Source organism: Coniosporium apollinis, assembly GCF_000281105.1.
Source record: "Coniosporium apollinis CBS 100218 chromosome Unknown supercont1.4, whole genome shotgun sequence".
NCBI classification, from domain to species: domain Eukaryota; kingdom Fungi; phylum Ascomycota; class Dothideomycetes; genus Coniosporium; species Coniosporium apollinis.
Window position 1 is genome coordinate 724307 of NW_006913266.1, and position 18110 is coordinate 742416.

Here is an 18110-nt window from a genome sequence, read left to right on the forward strand (position 1 = left end):
CCCGTAGAGTTCGGTGTATTTTTCTACGATGACGAATAAGAGGCTGGCGCCGCTAAGTGACTAGCTGGCCCTGGTCTCGGGGGCTTGCCAACGATTTCTACAGCGGGACGAGGTTGTCTCGATTGTCTCGATGCGTTTCGCCAGACGGCAGGTGAATGCTGTTGCTGTTCCTTGACAGCGACCGGACAGAGTCGAAGATGGAGGCTTCGACGTAGTTTGTGTGCCTTGCAGCTTTCACACCACATTTGTAGTCTCAACCCTCTTGCTCGTGGCATCCGCCGTTTCGGCCAGCCAAGCCCGGCCGTACCTCAATACTGTATCAATTGGCGATCGATAAAGCCACGCTACACCCCAGGCTAAGTCCCGTCCAGGTACCGCCGTCGACCCTAAGGGCGATATCTTGCTCACGGGTCACGGTAAAGCTTGCAGCGTTGTTCAGCACTCCCTCTTAGCTGTGGGGTAGAATATGCTACGCGCCATTCTGTCAGAAGCTGACATCGTTCTCCAAATCCGTAACGAGAGAGCATCAACACGAGATGTACATGCAGCGCACATCATTCGCCATTCGGTGCGGCTTGGCCCGGAGGCTGACGACGATGCCGGCTGCGCCTGCGGAGGAACCAAGAGTCTCCAATCTCCACTAACGCACTTGGCCTTCTTGTCTGAGGCACAAATCCAGTTGTTGCTGCCGTCCACGTCATGGACTAAACATCGGGGCGCTTGTGGGTGACCACCAGCGTGCGGCTCGTTCTTTCTGAATGCTCAGGCACCTGTCGCTGTCCGCAAGACCAGAAGGCCATAAGGCCATAAGGCCACAATCCTGTCACATTAACTGGCTACCTCAGGTTTACATGACGGAGCCTTTGACATGCAGCAGCCGCCCGTCCTTGTCCCTGCAGCTGCATCTGCGCCCTCCGCTTTGCATGGTGCCAGAATGCTGGATGATCGTCGCCTTGCTGCTCTGGGCCCCTGAACCGACAACTACGCCCTCAGCCTTGCAGCTGGATGCGGTGAAGGAGCTCATTGCAAGCTCCTAGGGTCTGCCTATGTACTCGTGCATGCCGCGAACGCTCCACAAACAAGCTGCCCACTCGTTGTAGCATGCAAGCTCGGCGGCCAAGTGATGATGCTCAATTCGGGTATTACCAGAGTTGGCACGGCGCGGCACCGTCCCCGGCTCTTCCGGGAGAGGTGTGAGGAGAAATTCTGCCACCGCAGCCTCGACACGTCCCACGCGCGCCGACCTCATCCCAGACGCGAGCAGTGAGAACTCTCAGACGAAACATCTTCCAACGTCCTCGGGCTCCCTCAGCTCGATTCAACGAGCTAGTCAAAGCCTCACGACAACCCGACCAACCTCAAGCCGAGCTTTCCGCAACGCAATCCCCGTTTTGCCCTTCCAATCTCGACCTCGGACGCTGCTCACCATCACCGACGCATCATGGCTCCATCAGCGAAAAAACCACGGCTATCATCCGCCTCACAACGACATGCTCCCGCGGCCGCCCCCTCACCGCAATCGAGCAGCCTGTTCAGCCCGGGCGTGAACGGTACAACTCACACACCGGCCACAACCCACCCACCAGCAACAGCAGAAACACCGCCCCAAAAGACCATTGACTGGGATACTGTCGGGCCAGACTTCGAGTTCAAGATAAAAGCATACGCGCCCTCCAAAACCAAGAAGCGCAAGCGCGGCCGCAACGCCACGACCCCCCAGCCCAGCAAGGCACACTTCACGGACGCCCTCAGCGTCGTCTACTCCATCACCCCCGCCACCCATTGGGAATCCACCTCCAAGTTCCGCAAATTCACCATTGCGAACGAGTCTTTCCAGCTGGGCGACGTCGTATACATTCACAACGACTCAGCGCTCGGACAGCCGTGGCTGGCCAAGGTGCTCGAGGTGCGCGCGGGAGATGAACAACACGTCTACCTGCGCGTCTTCTGGCTATATCGCCCCGAGGAGCTGCCGAACGGCGGGCGGCGCCCCTACCACGGCCGCAACGAGCTCATCGCCTCGAACGACATGCAGATCGTCGACGCCATGACGGTCGATGGCCAGGTGGAGGTCAGACACTGGGACGAGGCGGACGAGCAGGAGGAGCTGTTCCCAGCCGACCAGCTGTTCTGGCGCCAGACGTGGGATGCGCAGCGGGGTGTCCTCAGCGCCCCGCGCGAACACTGTGTGTGCCGCAGGCCGTTTAATCCGGACAGGTTGCTGATCGCGTGCGGGAGCTGCAAACTGTGGATGCATGCCGAGTGCATCGTCGCGGATGCGGTGCAGCGCGCGCACGAGAGGGAGGGACTGCCGGCGCCGCTCATTGACAAAGATGCGTTTGCGGATGCTGGCGTGGTTGTCGATGCTGCTGCCGTTACCAGCTCGAGCGTCCTCAACGGCGCGGGGAGCTCTCCCCTGCAGGCCTCTCCCCAGAAGAAGCGAGGACGGCCCAGGAAAAGCAGCGGCGTTAGCAAGGACGCGGCGCCGATCCCTCCGGCCTTCACGGCAGAGCTGGTGACGAAGACCCCGGACACTAGCCAGGAGGACGGCGGTAAGAGGGGGATTCTGGGCGGCCTGCTTAACAACAAGGCGGGTACAGAGAAGAGGACCAAGATTGTAATTACGGATATAAGAAAAGGAGGAGGTGGTGCCTCGTATGAAGAACCGGTCAGGTGTCTTGCCTGTGGAGAGGAGGTTGTCTGAAGGCAGCGACTGAAAGTAAGAGATGGGGAGCTTAATGTTGCTGGATCTTTGGGTGAGGTGGAGTTTAGAGCATTGCATTGCGCGCTACGTGGCTACGGCGCTTGCTTCGGCGCTTGTTTTCAACGCTATCTGGGGTGTTTATTTGCTGGCGAAGCATTGGTACGTCTCGCATAGTTTCGGGGGTGCTGCGCGCCTCGGTGGTGTGGTCATCCTGCGGGAAGTCTAGCAAGCTAGTTGTTGTTAGGAGGGCCAAGAGGGCGTGCATAGCTATGGGTCACGGCATGTATGTGCACACACAGCTCGTGTTGGCAATCTACTGGCAAGAAATCAGTCTACGAGTTGTATCAATTGAGTTGATTTCAAGGCTTCCAAAGCACCATAGCGCATGCCCGCAAATGCAGCGGCGACCAGACAGACAGACGCTTTCTATCGATATTCGGTATCTAAGCTTATCATGGCGCTCCCAGTGAGGAGAAAGAGATGTTGAGGGGATCTCCTGTCCGCCTTCTCAGGGCTCCTGCGGGAGCATATATAAAGTATAGAATGCGCCACCAACACCACTGTCTAGTCAACGGTAGTTTTACCCAGAGTAGCTTCGCGATACTCTCATAACAGAATCCAACTCACCCACGTCGAGTCCCTCACGCCCCTAGAACACGGCTTGAGCCCAAACAGTTCCCTTGAACCAGGCAACCACACAGCTTTTACATAGCCAAAACAAGATACAGCAGTTCCAAGAGCCCTTCCCACAGTCTTGCAGGTGATGCGCAAGGCTCAGCAAACACGATATTCTTGGAAAGTTCCAAGCTCAACGCCGCAACCGCTCCCCAGCGACACGCTAGAACGATAGATTCGTCCTTGATGCCCCCTAAACAGTCTTTTGCCATGGTCGTCCGGCAAACTGGCAGAGTTAGACGTTGCTCGGTCCTGTCCCCATGGTTCTACCCTAAAGTTTCTTGGGCCGGACCTCCACTGCGTGAAGCGCCGGCGCGCGAAGAGTACGTGCGCTCGCGCATCGGTCGCGGACGGCTATATGCCTCGCGGCGAGTCGAGAGTACGGGAATCCATCGCTCTTCGTCCGCGTTGAGGAGCGGTAGCTGAGAAGTCGGTGGGCTGGAGCATCGGCCTTGGTGTGCTTTGCCTGACAGGCCGCGGTCAAGGCCACCACCCTTGTCTCCGGTAGCTCTCAATCACGGACTCGATCTCCTCCTTTGTGATCTGTGGATGGCGGTATCTAGGTGTATTTCGTCAGCATTACCCACCGCATAGCCTCTTTATTTGGCCTTGAAGGGGGAGGAAGCTCACTGAAACTCCGTCTCCCGCTCGAATTTGCCCCCGTCCATGCTCAAATCGGTGTCTTTCAGCAGCTCCTTCTCCATGAATGGGCTCAGCGGTGTCGTCTGCGTGATCCCGGCTTTCGCCTGCAGCTCAGCCCACGGGTCCAGGTTCTCGTCATTCACATCGTCGACCACGCCGTCGAGGTGCAGCTTCGCGAAGGCGGAGATGATGGTGCCGTAGAAGCCGGTGGGTATGTTGAAGATCTCGTGGATGAGCTGCGCCATTTTTGCTTGGGCTGTTGCGGGGGTGGGGTTGTCAGCCTTCACAGCCTCTGGTTCGTTGTGTGAAATCTCCACCGCGCATGGGGCTTGGAGACAGGGTAGGGCAAACTTACAAGTATTTCCATGATCCACAATGTTGAACACCGGCGGCGAAGGATGTGGCGTCTTCTCCACATACCACTCCGCCGCCGTCCACAACGCGCGTGCCACATCCTCCACATGCACCAGGTTCGTCCTCAGGTCCTCCTTCCACAGCCACTTCAGCTCCTTCCCCAGCTCCTGGTACACCCGTGCCATACACAGCGCCGTCCCTAAAAACTTCGCCGTATACGGCCCATACACATGCGCGAGCCTCAGCACCACGAGGTTCAACCCCTCGATCTTCGCCAAGTCCTCCTCCGCCTGCAGCTTCCACTTCGCGAGCTTTAGCCAGGGCTTCAGCTTGTCGGTTTCTTTCCGCGGGACAGAGTCGGGCTTGTACACCATGCCCGTGCTGCACTCGACGAAACATCTGATCCCGCGCTTCGCGGCTTCGCGCCCTACGGCCATGGACAGCGCGTACGAGCGCACTTTGTAGACTTCGTCTTCTTGCGAGTAGCGCGTTTCGCCGCCGCAGTTGAAGACGTAGTCGAATTGGCGGCCGGAGGCGCGGTCGAAGATGCGGGGGAGGGATTCTGCGGGATAGTCCGGTTAGCGCTGAGAAGAGTCGTAGGAAGACGCCCATATAGGGAAGGTAGCGCTGGGTGGGGTGCTCACGCTCTCGAGAGGCATCCGCCTGCATGAAATTGTCCCGCGAGAACGCGTCTTTGAACTCGGGCGCTAGCCATGAGAGCTCTGGGAGGTGCTTGTCGACGAGCCGCACTTTGGACGCGAGGTTGTGCTGGTGGATGTGGAGGGCGAGGAAGCGGCCGATGTAGCCTGGGAGTATGGAGGGATCAGTCAGGGCAACATGCTTCTGGGATTGAGGTGGTCTGAGTGGTATGATAGGCTTGCATACCGAGGCCTCCGATGATAAGGACCGCAGGCTTCTGTGCCGCTCCGTCAAGCGCTCCGTCACTCATGGCGCTCTGTGCGTGGTGATGAGTGCACGGCAGCGAGGGATGCCCTGCGGCCAGGGCTTGAAGGGACGCTTGGTGTTGACAGGGGATCGCTGCGATGTGTGTTGATATGTGGAGGGGGAGTGGGACGTGGGGGAACGGGGTATTCAAGGGAACAGGTTGATGGGGAAATCGTTCAAGATAACCAATCCAGCCGTATGGCGTGGATTTCAAGGGACAGATTCAATAGCAATAATATGCAAGAGGATGTCAACGAATGGTGACCTAACAGAGGCCTCGAGCGGGCCGAGAACGGCAGGAACGGGTGTGCGGGAAGACGCAGGCCACTGACTCCTGCATTGTCGTATGTGACATGCGACATGCGACATGCGACATGCCGCCTGCCACATGGTATCCAGAAGACGGAACAATCATCCAGGAATACCTGGGCTTTGTTTGGTGGTCCCAGAGTCAGTTACCCGCCCGGTGTTGCTCAGATCGGTGTCACACTGGGCGGTTCTCTATCTTGTGGGTCAAGTTGCACTGGTACTGGCACTTTGACATGCCGTGCGAGACATCGAGCGATCCTCCCCCAGGCTTCGTATTGAGGCGTCAACAATGTCTCCACCGTGTCTCAAAATAGAAAGTTGTGTGGATCCGTTTTACGTGCAGGAAATGCATGAAATGTCACCGCTCACAAGGGAGGGTCGGCAATGAATGTGTCTCATGCAGTGAGGCGCAATCTGCATAAGCCATCAGACGCAGCAAGCGCAACAAGCGCTGTGGGAGCACTGAAGAAGCAATAAGTTCCCGCCGTGGCTGCAGAGAGCCGTCATGAGCGGTTCCATTCGGAAGGAACCATTCCGGCGATTGCAAATGTTGACGATAGGCGCAAACCAGTTCATGCACCTCCGCCGTTAAGTTATTGCCAATTTGCCTGGTGACTCTCGTATCTGCATGGCTAGAACACGGCCTATGGGTTGACTGTCTTACTTAGGAGCAAGATTGAAGCTTAGATCAGGGACCAATCTGAAATGTAAATGAAGCACGGCAAGGCTCGTCCCGCCCTTGCCAACGGGAGGGACAGACATCAAAGCGCCAAGGGAAGATGCAAGCCACGAATGTCGAACCATTTTCTAATGACAAAACCTGCCAAAGACTACCATGCCGCTAAGACCGACTAATCAATGCTGTACGCCTTCAACTCTCGCCTCCCAGGCATGGGGTACGCCGGATGCATGCACTTAATAACTTTCGGACCTCTTGGACCTTCCGGTCGGAGGTCTCAACCAGATCCTCGGAATAGTTGCAGCGAAAGTGGGGACAAGATCGGCTCAGAACTTCCAGTTCTCATCGACAGACTTGATGGCCCAGTCGAACTTCTCACGGAGAGTCTTCGAGAAGAAGCGCTCGATGGGAACGTTGAACTTCTTCGAGAACACGACCGTCAGGCGAGGATCGATGTAATTCTGTGTGGCGGTTAGCGGGTATCTCTACGTGGAGCGAACAGCAACTTACGATCTTGGAAGTCCCAAGAGCTACTTCCTTGTTGTTGTCCTTGTCCTCAAGCTGCAGCTTCTGAGCCTCAATGCGTTCAGTAAGCTTCTCGATGTTCGCCTCGAGCTTCTCGATCGTGATGCCCTTGCCCTCGGCCTCCACCTTGCCCGTCTTGTTCTCCTTCTTGAACTTCTTCTCCAGCTCGTCCGCTACTTCCATGCGCTCTTCGAGCTCCTTGGACTTCATCTCCTTCTCGCTATCAGCGACACGCTTCTCGTTCTCCTTCTCAAACTTCTTCCGAATTTTTTCGCGCTCTTGCGTGACCAATGACTCCTGGTGCTGCTTCACCCATTCGTCATCGAGGTCCTCCGGCCGTTCGAAGAACTCTGCTCCCTTCTTCTTCTTGATCTTTGGGTCAAGGTCAATCATCATCTGCCTCATGCGCCATTGCTGGTAGCGGATGCCGTTAATCTGGGTTATGTCAGCCGTGCCCTTTCGAATTATACGTTTTTCCATACCTTCTCCTGCATCTTCTCTATTTGACCTGCGTGGCCAGCGGCAACAGTCCTCTTGTGGTTGCAAAGAATAGCGACCTTTCGGTTGGCGTCGTTGTAGTCCTTGACCTTTTCAGGTATGGTGCCTTTAGAGTGCATCTCCTGGAGCAATTGCGACATCGTGAAAGAAGCGTTGTAGGTACGGAAGACCTTGGCTGTTAAGCCAGGCATGTAGCTGCTCAGATGCTTGTTAAGCGTAGCCGTCTGCCTTGGCGTTAGCTATGCATTGTGGAATCTGATGTCGGAAACCTACCGTGAGTCGGTCAAAGATCTCATCTCCATCCTTCTTGGGCTCTTTCTTGAAGATCTTGAGGTTCTTGAACACCTGGGGGTCGACCTCGAACTCGTTGTAGAAGCGAATGCTGTCCTTGCCCAAGAAGTCAAAGATCACGGTGTTAGGAGGTTTGAGCGTAACATGCTCGAACTTGAGCGAGCAGCAGCCGACAGTGTCTGCTTCGTCCTCACCCTTCTCATTACCTGCACGCAGAGCAAATCGGTCAATGAGATAAACAGCCGTAGCCCGTTGCCGGTCCGCCATAACCCCGGACCTTAAGTCTTTGTTGTAGTCCTTACGAATGCGGTCGATATGCTTCTTGAGCTCCCTTGCTTTCTCAAATTTCTTGTAATCGCTCTGGCCTTTAATGTCGGAGTTCGCGGCAAGCATAACATATTTGTATGCGCCGTTGATGTTCTCTTGCCACATAGCCAGCCATGTGCCTTCTTGGTCATGCTTAACCTCTTTCCAGCGGTGGCCTTCCGGTGGCTGCGGGACGGTTGCTTCTTTGCCGATGTTGATGGTGATCTGCTCAGGCGGTACCCTCTTTTTCACCTTGCCTGTCTTTGGATGCTCTCCCCGGCCTCTGAACAGTCCAGGGGGCTCGACGCGAAAGTTCCCGACCTTCTGCTTACGGCCGTCCCACATGCAGTACATGTAAGGCGCCTCAGCTTCGTCCTTGGCAGCTTTGATCCCCTTCTTCTCAGCTGCAGGCAAGGCTTTCTTCGCTTCACGCTGGGCGTCATAGTACTCGAAGATTGGTTTGAAGTCGCACTTCTCGAACGAGGTGATCTTGACAGTCTTGCCGTCCTTGTCTTTGGCGTGGCCGGTTTTATCCAGAATCTCCTTAAAATCGCCAAAGAAGTTTTTGTTGAAGGTTGGGTTTTCAACATTGTGGGTTGAGTTAAGCATGGACCCGTAGAACCCGGCAACTTCTTCGGCGTCCGGATGGAGACTTACAGGAACGCCGTTGTAGCGCATCTTGACATGCTTCGGAAGAGGCTCGTACGGAGGTGGGAACACAACACCGCTATGCTGAAGAGTGGTCCACTTTTTGGTTCCGTCGCCCTTAGATGGATCCTCCCACCATCTGTACTCCTCTTCTTCCGCCTCGGCATCCTCGTCTTGCTCAGTTTCCGCCTTCACGGCCTTGCCTTTGCCCTTCTTCGCGGGTGCTGACGGTTCGGCCTTGCCCTTGGCCTTTTTTGCAGGAGGCGCCTTGCGGCTCAACGGGACATCGTCGTCGGACTCGTCTTTCACTCCGTTGCTGGCCTTTTTCGCAGATGCTGCCGGCTTCTTCTTCTTGACGAGAGGGGCGTCGTCGTCACTATCAGCGTCCTCTTTCTTGGGCTTCTTCTTAGTGGCGACTGACTTCTTCTCTTCCGCACGGATCGCCTTGGCCGTTTTCTCAGCAGCCTTCTCAATCTGCTTCTTCTCCTTGGCAAGTTTGGCGGTTAACGGAGTATCCGAATCCGATGACTCGCCAATCTGCGCAGCTGTGACCTTTGGAGGCTTCTTGGCATGGGTCTTGCGGGCCATGGGTTTGTCGTCGCTGAGCTCTGAGTCGGAAGCTGGCTTAGGCTTCGATGTCTTGCGCCGTTTGCTCTGGTAATCGGTCAGCCAGGGCATGAGTGAAGGGATAAAAGCGTGCTGGATGGCCCACCAAGGGTATGTCGTCCTCTTCCTCCGAGGCGCTGGCCTCCTTGTAGCTCTTGCCATTTGAGAGACTGGCGCGAGCCTTGCGCTTCCCGTTTGTGTGAGCGCCAGAGTGTGGCTCGTCAACTTCCATTTCCTCCTCCACAGGTCCCATGCGGACGGACACGCCGGGATTTATATCGCTGTTCGAAGGCATCTCTCTGTCTAACGCTCGGTCGACGTTGTTAGGTATGTGGTCTTGAGACTTGACTGTGAGGTGGTTAGCTCAGGGACCACGTCTGAACAGCACCTGACCTAACGGTGTGATTGCCACATGAAAAGAAGCAAGTGGAGAAAGCCGAATCGCAAGGACAGGCACAGGAATGACAAGCACAGCTGAACTAGCGCGCGCCGATTGGTTTGGGTGACCCACCTCCGTTCATCCTGCCTTTCCGAATCGGCATATCGTCGTCTGAAGAAGACATGGCGAAATGGACACGGTCGCGATCGTCCGGGTAGAGATGCAAAGCGTGGGAGCTGGCTGCCAGCGGCGCGTTCTGTCGTTCAGCAACAAGTCTGGTGGTGAGGCGCAAAGCTGAAATGACCAAGTCCGCGTGGCGCGTGAGGCGGCGACGAACAACGATGATGGAAGATGAAGAAAGTAGGCAGATGTGTAGCCAGTGACGTGGGCAGCGAGGGAGAGGAAGAGGTTTAACGAGAAAAGAAGCGCAGGGTCGGGCAATAGCATTAATAGCCTCCTGAACGGCTCTCGCAGTGCAAGGTCACGAGAAAATGTGGAGCTAGCCGCTTTCGGACGGATTTCGTTTTGCCGAGCGACGCTGGAACGGTGGAGGGTTGCGCTGCTCGAGGGCTTCACTGGCTCCCATCCACTGAAGCATCAGCCAGCTGTCGATTGAACCACTCGGCGCTGCCACCCACTCTCCTCTCCACTCCAGTTGCCTTCACACCGCGAGCATGCTTTCGAGAGCTGCACATCCGGCATTGAGGGCTGGTGTCGCGGCCGCCGCCCGGTACGCTGCCTGGGAGCTGGGGAGCTTCATCACCTCCGCCAGGTGCTGCATCATCTGCTGACAGGCTATGATTATAGGCCCGCGACCCTCAATGTCATCCATCCTGCTGGCTATGCCACCCTTCGCGAAATTGAAGGCCGTCTCAAGTCAATCCGCAACATCGAGAAGATCACCAAGACGATGAAGATTGTGGCCTCCACCAAGCTCACCCGCGCGCAAAGGGCCATGACCGAGTCCCGGACCTACGGCCAGACCTCAAACACTGTCTTCGAGCAGGCAGAGACCAAGGCGGCGGATGTGGAGGGCAAGAAGACCCTGGTGGTTGTCTGCAGCTCGGATAAGGGTCTTTGCGGCGGTATCCACTCTGGCTTGTCGAGGAAGACGAGGAAGATGTCTGCGGAGAACTCAGATTTCGACCTCGCCATCCTGGGTGAGAAGTGCAAGGCGCAGTTGGGCAGATCCAATTCGAAGCAGATCGTTCTCAGCTTCGCCGGTATTGGAAAGGACGTGCCCACCTTCGCGGATGCGCAGGCTATCGCCGATCAAATCTCTCTCCTCCCTACGGATTACACATCCATTCAGATCATGTACAACAAGTTCGTCAACGCTCAGACCTATGAGCCAGTCATAGTCGAGGCGTTTTCGGAGGAGGCAATCGCCAACTCACGTTAGTACCGTCTGGGTCACTTCAAGGTCGGCGTTTCAGCTCACAGATCTTTAGCAAACTTCGCGGCTTTCGAGATCGACGACGAGGTTCTCACCAACCTCCGGGAGTATGCTCTTGCCAACGCCCTATACTGGGTACGCACGCATCTATCTTCTCTCTAATGTGTGCTAACGAAGACTAGGCCCTAGCTGAAGGCCACGCGTGCGAGCAGTCTGCTCGACGAAACGCCATGGATGTAAGTTTGATCGCAGAGTACCGTCTCTCACGCACCATCTAACATTTCACAGAACGCTTCCAAGAACGCTGGTGACATGATCAACAAATTCCAGATTCTTTTCAACCGCACTCGCCAGGCCGTCATTACTGGCGAGTTGGTGGAAATCATCACTGGTGCTGCTGCTTCGGAGGAGGGTTAAGCGAGCGATATCTACTACCGGTTTGTCATCTACGGAATGCGCACCTCAGAATCGGCCCGCACGGTCTTGCGTATGTAGAATAAGTACTGCTCTGTTCATACTGTATCGACTCAGGCTGTTACGCTCCCTCGCTAAAGCAGATGTGACGACTAACAACATGACTGAAAAATAGTCCAGTACGGACCCTAAGGCGGAAGATGGATGCCGTGAAGTGAGGAATCTTAGATTTACGAGCGGGCTAAGTTGACTTGAAGTTCTTTCGTTGCTTTCAGAATAGAGGTAATCAGCTTTCCCTCTTGTACCTACTCTTTCAGAGTTGCGAGGTCGTAGAACTCCGAGGGTGAAGCAAGAGCATCTGCACTCCTCGGCTGCTCCTCGGACCAGCGTCGACGAACCGACGAACGACAACAGCAACTTTAGTAAAGAACTCGACCTCGACTGACCCGTAGCGCCGCCGCTGTTTGGTTCCTCACGCTCCTTTGCACTCGTGTCCTGTATCAAGTCCTCTGAGAATGCACTCAATCATCTTCCGATGGCCCTCGTTCTCCTGACACGCTCCTTCACCTGATTAGCTTCATGCGTACAATGTTTTGCTGCCGACACTAGGAACCATACAACACCGCTGAATCAGTCTGAGAAGCATGTTGTCTTCTACCGTACCCCAAAGGTCTTTCCTGTCGAACACATACGTCAGCAGAAACTTCGGCACAGACAACATGTCGACGGGTGGGATACGCGTAGCGTACTTCGTGCTGCGAGATCAGCTGCCCCAGATCAAGCGCCTCTACTTTCAGCGCCAGTACAAGCTATGCGCTGCACGTTGCATCGAGATGCTGCAAAGCGCGCCGACGGATGTGAGTCCGCACATGTGTTCGGAATCCCACAGTGATATTCGGCGGACTAGATGCTGCTCTATCCCGTCGCTCTACAGCAGGAACGGGCACTTTCTTACGTATGGCTTACAGATCGAGCCTGTTCATGCAACCTACCTCAGCTTCTACGCCGCCCTGTCCTACGACGCCCTCGCCCGAGACATGCACCACAGCTCGTCCGCCCGGTTGCGCACGCTTCAGCTTGCCGAGGAGCACTACACAGCGGCAATATCTAAGCTAGGAGGCGCTGCACTCACCGCGAAAGATCCATATGCTCGAGCTTTTGGCGAGCTCCACTCCACCAACGAAAGTACCATCATCCCAGATGCGTGCCGCCATCGCTCTTCATTCGATTCTGGTTACTCTACCGCGGCATCCAGACCCACGACCGCGCAAGCTACATCTCTGAGTCACGAGCCGAGCGGATCGGATGTGCTTGATGATCCCTTCATTACCTACGAACCATCTCCGCTGCGCGTCCACAAAGCACCGCCACGCCCAACACCCGAGGCCCTACGATTCAACAACCGCCTAGCAGAGCGCGACCTCTCTGCCGAGCTTGCCGCGCTCCTAACTTCACCCGTACGACCACGCGATCCTGCAAGCAATTACCTCTCATCTCCTGGCAACGACGACGAGGATACTTTCATCTTGTCAACAAGTCGCCACATCCGCCGCTATAAAACACACCTGGCTAGCCTCACCAGCATGTTACAAGCACACCTCGACAGCGTCCGCTCGCGTATTGTTTCCGCACAACCACTGCGGGTGCCAACCCACAAATCTAGACCGGTATCTCGGGCTTCCTCCTACCACTCCTCGGCTGGATATAGCCCACATGATGTGTCGTTTAACGCTCAGCGCCAGGAGCGCAGAAGGCATATGAGTGATGAGGAGAAGGCTGAGCGCATTAGGCGTGGGAGAGAAGTGCGTTGGGCTAGGGAGAGGTTTTGTGCGGAGAAGTATGAAGTGCTCTGCAGGAGAGCATTGGCGGAGCTGTGATGTGGCAACATTGTTGGATGCTGCGTTTGAATCCTTTTGCTGTTGCGGAGCTGTGTTAGAGGCGATGTCCCGAGGTTCTCGATGGTGATACGACGATGGGCGTTGGACATACTGGATGGATGATTGAGAAGTTGGGTAGCTGCACTGCCTTCTGACTCTGTTTGCGGATACTAAGGGGCTACTTGCTTGCGTTTCTTTCGAATTCAATCACTGGCGTGAGCCACGCTTGACACGTTTTTACAGCGATGCATGGAACTACAACTCGGACTGTTCGCTCAACGCGATGAGCGTTTCTCAACCAACGAGTGCGAAGCCTCCAAGCATCTCCTTTCCGGGAGGGAGCAAAGCATGTCTTCGCGAGTACATACGAGGAGCCTCTACTGACCCTGTTCTAGTACGGCCCAGCATGTACCCAGCAGAACACCTTCCACAGTGCGCCAAAGCCATAGATGACAACTTTCAGTCCCAGAACGCCACGGCTATGCAAAGACACAATTCGTCCATCTCAGCAACATCTACCGCCGCCTTTCACTTTGCCCTCACCGCTTCCGCTACCTCATGATCTCATCCAGTCCTCTCCTCATCCTCTGGCATTTCAGCTTCAGCACCTTGACACTCTCCAGGAACAGCTCATCGCTATCCCACTGTCCTGTACTCTCAATCCTGAAGATGAAGTGATCCCTTACTCGTCCCAGCTTGACTTTGTTCTTGAACTCCTCGTGTCTGAGGCACTCTCGCGAGACTGTGTCCTTCATAGGATCCTTCACTACCGCTTTGACCTCTCCCTCATGGCCTTCGTATCCGCTGTTGGCTGTGCTCGCTTCCTCAGCTGTGACAGGCTCAAGCCCGATCACACCCTTCGGAAAGCAGCGCGCGAACTTCCTCGCGTCAGCCCCAACTATCGGCGAGGTGATATTGATGGTAGGCAACAGCCGATACGACGCCGTCGCCACAGGCGAGAACTTCGCATGATCACCTCCCAATCCCTTAACGCAATGCATCTCGATCTTGATCTCCTGGCCCGGCCGCATCTTCGCGAGCAAGATATCCGGGTTCACCGGCACAATCGGCTCGTCCTTGAAATACTGCACCTGCTGGCCCGTAGGCTGGAACTCCAGTTGGTGCGCATAGACGCTCGAGTTGACATACAGCCGCTTCGGATCCGTCTCGCCGCGCTTGGCGCGCTCCTTGCCTTTCTCATGCCAGGTGCACTCGACATCTAGGCCTAGCACGACGGTGTTGTAGTCACTGGGTACGGACGCCTCAGGCTCATCTTCCGTCGGCTTCTTGTACCAGCGCAGCCAGTTCAGCCCGGCTTTGCTGCCTTTCAGCGGGACGAGCCCCAGCCGCGCGGCGAGGACCTCGTCTTGGATCACGGAGGTGTTGTTGAAGACGTAGGCGGTTTCGATGGCGAGGGTGGGGATCTCGGCGATCAGGATGCGGCGGAAGGCGTTGGCGATGGAGGCGTCGACACCGATGAGGGAGAATGATGCATCATGTTGCGCGTTGGTGTGGAATTGGATTTTCAGGTTGTCGGCGAATTTGGAGAGGTTCCAGGAGTGGTCTTCGTAGGGGTAGTGGTGCGGGAAGTCGGTCGAGGTTACGGCGGTGACGGTTTCGGCGTTGATGCCGACCATCTGAGTAGCGGATGTTAGTGTTTGGAGATTCTGAAGTTAAGACTGTGTACCCACTCTCCGCCTCTCCAGCTCCTCCGCGGACGGAGGCACAACATTAACAGGCTGATTTGCGTTGAAGCCCGGCATCTTTGTGAGCTTTACATGCTTTGGCGGGGGAGAAGTTCGCGCACCAAAAAAGTTCACGATGCGCCGGAGCATCGGCGTTTGTGTTCCTCCATCTCGAGCCGCCTCCCGCATCGACGACCTCATCAGCTTAGCGGAGAACAGCGCAGCCGCCACACCTCTCCGCCCCGTTTCCTACTACTTCTCTTTATTAGGACAGCAATTGAGACTTTAGCATTGGAAGCCTATCGACAATGCCCGTCTCCTTTGCCCGAATAGCCTGCCGCTCGGCGAAGCGGGTCTGTCTTCGCCCCAGGACGCCTCACGCCAGCATTCCCGCATACCGCAGCATCGCGACCTCGCTGCCCCGGCACTTCGCTCAGGCATCAGAACCCTCGACAGAACATGGAGCCGCCGGCGTGGGCGGCACACGCTTGATCAATGTCGACGCAGACTTTTCCCGGCCGATCGACCCGAACGACGAGAAGGGCATGGACAACGCAAACGACAACGACACCAGCAAGAGGAAGATCAGACACTACACCGTCAACTTCGGCCCGCAGCATCCAGCAGCCCACGGCGTGCTACGGCTGATCCTCGAGCTCAACGGCGAGGAAATCGTGCGCGCGGATCCGCACGTCGGCCTGCTGCACCGCGGCACAGAGAAGCTGATCGAGTACCGGACGTACCTCCAGGCGCTGCCCTACTTCGACCGCTTCGACTATGTCAGCATGATGACCAACGAGCAGTGCTACTCGCTCGCGGTGGAGAAGCTGCTGAACGTCGAGATTCCGGAACGGGCGAAGTGGATCCGGACGCTGTTCGCGGAGATAACGCGGGTCCTCAACCATCTCATGTCTGTGCTGTCGCACGCCATGGATGTTGGTGCCCTGACGCCGTTCTTGTGGGGGTTCGAGGAGCGTGAGAAGCTTATGGTGAGCATCAGCCTAGCATTATAGCAGTAAAGAGACAGCGTCGCTGAACGGTGCCAGGAATTCTACGAACGCGTCTCCGGCGCCCGCCTCCACGCCGCCTACGTCCGCCCCGGCGGCGTCTCGCAAGATTTGCCCCTCGGCCTCCTTGACGACATCTACCAATGGGCCACGCAATTCGGCGACCGCATCGACGAGACCGAGGAGCTGCTAACCGACAACCGCATCTGGAAGGGCCGCACACAGGGCATCGGCGTCGTGTCCGCCGCAGACGCAATCAACTACTCCTTCTCCGGCGTGATGCTCCGCGGGTCCGGCGTGCCCTTCGACGTGCGCAAGAGCCAGCCATACGACGCATACGACCAGGTCGAGTTCGACGTGCCCGTGGGCGTCAACGGCGACTGCTACGACCGCTACCTGTGCCGCATGGAGGAATTCAGGCAGAGCCTCCGCATCATCCACCAGTGCCTCAACAAGATGCCGACTGGCCCTGTGAAAGTCGAGGACTATAAGATCGCGCCCCCGCCGCGGGCTGCCATGAAGGAGAACATGGAGGCGCTGATTCACCACTTCTTGCTGTTTAGCAAGGGATACAGCGTACCGCCAGGTGAGACCTATTCTGCGATCGAGGCCCCGAAGGGAGAGATGGGCGTGTTCTTGGTCAGTGATGGCAGCGAGAGGCCATATAGGTGTAAGGTGCGTGCGCCAGGGTTCGCGCATCTCAGCTGCTTCGATCAGATCTCGAGGGGGCATTTGTTGCCGGATGCGGTGGCTATCATTGGGACGATGGATCTAGTGTTTGGAGAGGTCGACAGGTAGATTGAGAGTGGAGTGAACGGGAGCTGGGAGGATGGCCGAAAACGCTTCCCTTGGCCTGCCGAGACATTGCTGTCATATGTGCATTGAACTGTGTATATTCTTGTAGCGAACTGCTTGATTCATGAACTATCAGAGTATCAATCTCAACACAGCTCATGTGGAATCCGTTGTTTACAGGGGCAATGGTTAATCAATGGTGAATCGATGGCAAAGAGCACCTACGCCTAACCATGGTACTCACGATGACTCGCTGCTAGCTTTCGCGTTTTGTTAAGCAGACGGCCATCGCAACGGCTGCGGAAGGGCTTCAATCCCAGCGGGCGCCGCACGTTTTTGACATACGGGGTGAAAATGTCGGAAATGCTTGGAACAAGCTGAGGCTAGCTTCATAGACATATGAGGCTGCAGAGAAAAAGCTTGAGACTACTTGGGCACTAGGGACATTACATCCCTAGCAACGAACTCCAACAAGAGTGCTTGACCTTAAGTAAGAAGAATGTTCCTTGGTGGACGGAGAACTTAGTGGAGTGGCCTGGTTCTGGTTAGCGTTAAGCTCACCTGATGGTAAGCATCATTGGAGCCATCGCAGTTTTTAGCATCATTCAGTGATGCAGAACATAGTGATTAGTCAAACGTGAAGATCTTCTTTGCTTCGGCTTCCAAGTGTTCATCACACGCGTGTAGGCCGCCGTAAAGGGTTCAAAGTTGTTTCAGGCTTCGATGTCCGCAGTGTACTGCCTTGACGCGTCGACATATCGAACTGACCATGGGAATTTTCCTGCATCCTAGAGGCGCTCCTTCAAGTGAGACGAACATAGATGGAATGGCCCGCCTTGCTCGGATTGTCTATGGACATCTCCTTGTTGTATTTGTGCTCGGTGGTCAGGTCGTAGGTTCCAGCGAATGCCTTCTTCGGTTGTGGACTTTCGCCGCACCCCTAGCGGGTCGAACAGGTACGGCCGAAGTCGCAGGGTCGGTGACGCTGTGCAGTTTCTCGCGAGTTTACCGACTGAGACGAGTGTGAAGTCCTCGCGCCTGATCAGACCGTATACCTGGCGACAGCAGAGGAGAGGGGGGTAGTCAGTAGTCATGTGCTCGACCGTTCAGCGTGAACCCGAGTGCACAAAAACTGTGACTCCAGCCAGTGCGACGTTGGATTTCAACATGACACTGGCTGCCTCTAAAGACTTGTAGCGTCCCGGAAGCTGTTTACATTTGGCGTCCGAGAGCTGGTGGGTCATCCATCCTAACTTTGCACCTCTGCCAGAATGTTCTGCCAGGCTGTCCTCTGCTGTATTGGAGCGCTTGGTTCTTCCTTGCGCCCTTCGCGGTATGTGACGTATTGGCTGGTGTTCCCCACAGTATTCCACAT

At 56.0% G+C, this 18110-nt stretch overlaps 7 protein-coding genes across 7 annotated transcripts; 4 read left to right on the forward strand and 3 right to left on the reverse strand.

The window, feature by feature from the left end:
- Positions 1–1441: 1441 nt before the first annotated feature.
- W97_01321 (uncharacterized protein) lies at positions 1442–2704 on the forward strand (the record flags this gene model as incomplete). The annotated part of the gene is made up of 1 exon (XM_007779229.1): positions 1442–2704. The coding sequence occupies one exon, from the start codon at positions 1442–1444 to the stop codon at positions 2702–2704; it is 1263 nt and encodes a 420-aa protein (XP_007777419.1).
- Positions 2705–3859: 1155 nt separating this feature from the next.
- W97_01322 (uncharacterized protein) lies at positions 3860–5324 on the reverse strand (the record flags this gene model as incomplete). Its single annotated transcript, XM_007779230.1, has 5 exons — positions 3860–3938; positions 4010–4277; positions 4377–4937; positions 5020–5181; positions 5261–5324. The coding sequence occupies 5 exons, from the start codon at positions 5322–5324 to the stop codon at positions 3860–3862; spliced, it is 1134 nt and encodes a 377-aa protein (XP_007777420.1).
- Positions 5325–6634: 1310 nt separating this feature from the next.
- Positions 6635–9745, reverse strand: W97_01323 (uncharacterized protein; the record flags this gene model as incomplete). The annotated part of the gene is made up of 7 exons (XM_007779231.1): positions 6635–6769; positions 6819–7268; positions 7316–7555; positions 7605–8952; positions 8998–9230; positions 9289–9530; positions 9694–9745. 7 exons carry the CDS (start codon positions 9743–9745, stop codon positions 6635–6637), a joined length of 2700 nt encoding a protein of 899 aa, XP_007777421.1.
- A 490-nt stretch (positions 9746–10235) lies between these two features.
- Positions 10236–11374, forward strand: W97_01324 (ATP synthase F1, gamma subunit; the record flags this gene model as incomplete). The annotated part of the gene is made up of 5 exons (XM_007779232.1): positions 10236–10291; positions 10369–10958; positions 11013–11092; positions 11140–11193; positions 11246–11374. The coding sequence occupies 5 exons, from the start codon at positions 10236–10238 to the stop codon at positions 11372–11374; spliced, it is 909 nt and encodes a 302-aa protein (XP_007777422.1).
- Positions 11375–12090: 716 nt separating this feature from the next.
- Positions 12091–13248, forward strand: W97_01325 (uncharacterized protein; the record flags this gene model as incomplete). Its single annotated transcript, XM_007779233.1, has 3 exons — positions 12091–12228; positions 12340–13038; positions 13108–13248. The coding sequence occupies 3 exons, from the start codon at positions 12091–12093 to the stop codon at positions 13246–13248; spliced, it is 978 nt and encodes a 325-aa protein (XP_007777423.1).
- Positions 13249–13799: 551 nt separating this feature from the next.
- W97_01326 (DNA-directed RNA Polymerase III subunit C5) lies at positions 13800–15011 on the reverse strand (the record flags this gene model as incomplete). Its single annotated transcript, XM_007779234.1, has 2 exons — positions 13800–14885; positions 14940–15011. 2 exons carry the CDS (start codon positions 15009–15011, stop codon positions 13800–13802), a joined length of 1158 nt encoding a protein of 385 aa, XP_007777424.1.
- A 230-nt stretch (positions 15012–15241) lies between these two features.
- On the forward strand, positions 15242–16738 carry W97_01327 (NADH-ubiquinone oxidoreductase 49 kDa subunit, mitochondrial; the record flags this gene model as incomplete). The annotated part of the gene is made up of 2 exons (XM_007779235.1): positions 15242–15922; positions 15980–16738. 2 exons carry the CDS (start codon positions 15242–15244, stop codon positions 16736–16738), a joined length of 1440 nt encoding a protein of 479 aa, XP_007777425.1.
- Positions 16739–18110: the final 1372 nt, after the last annotated feature.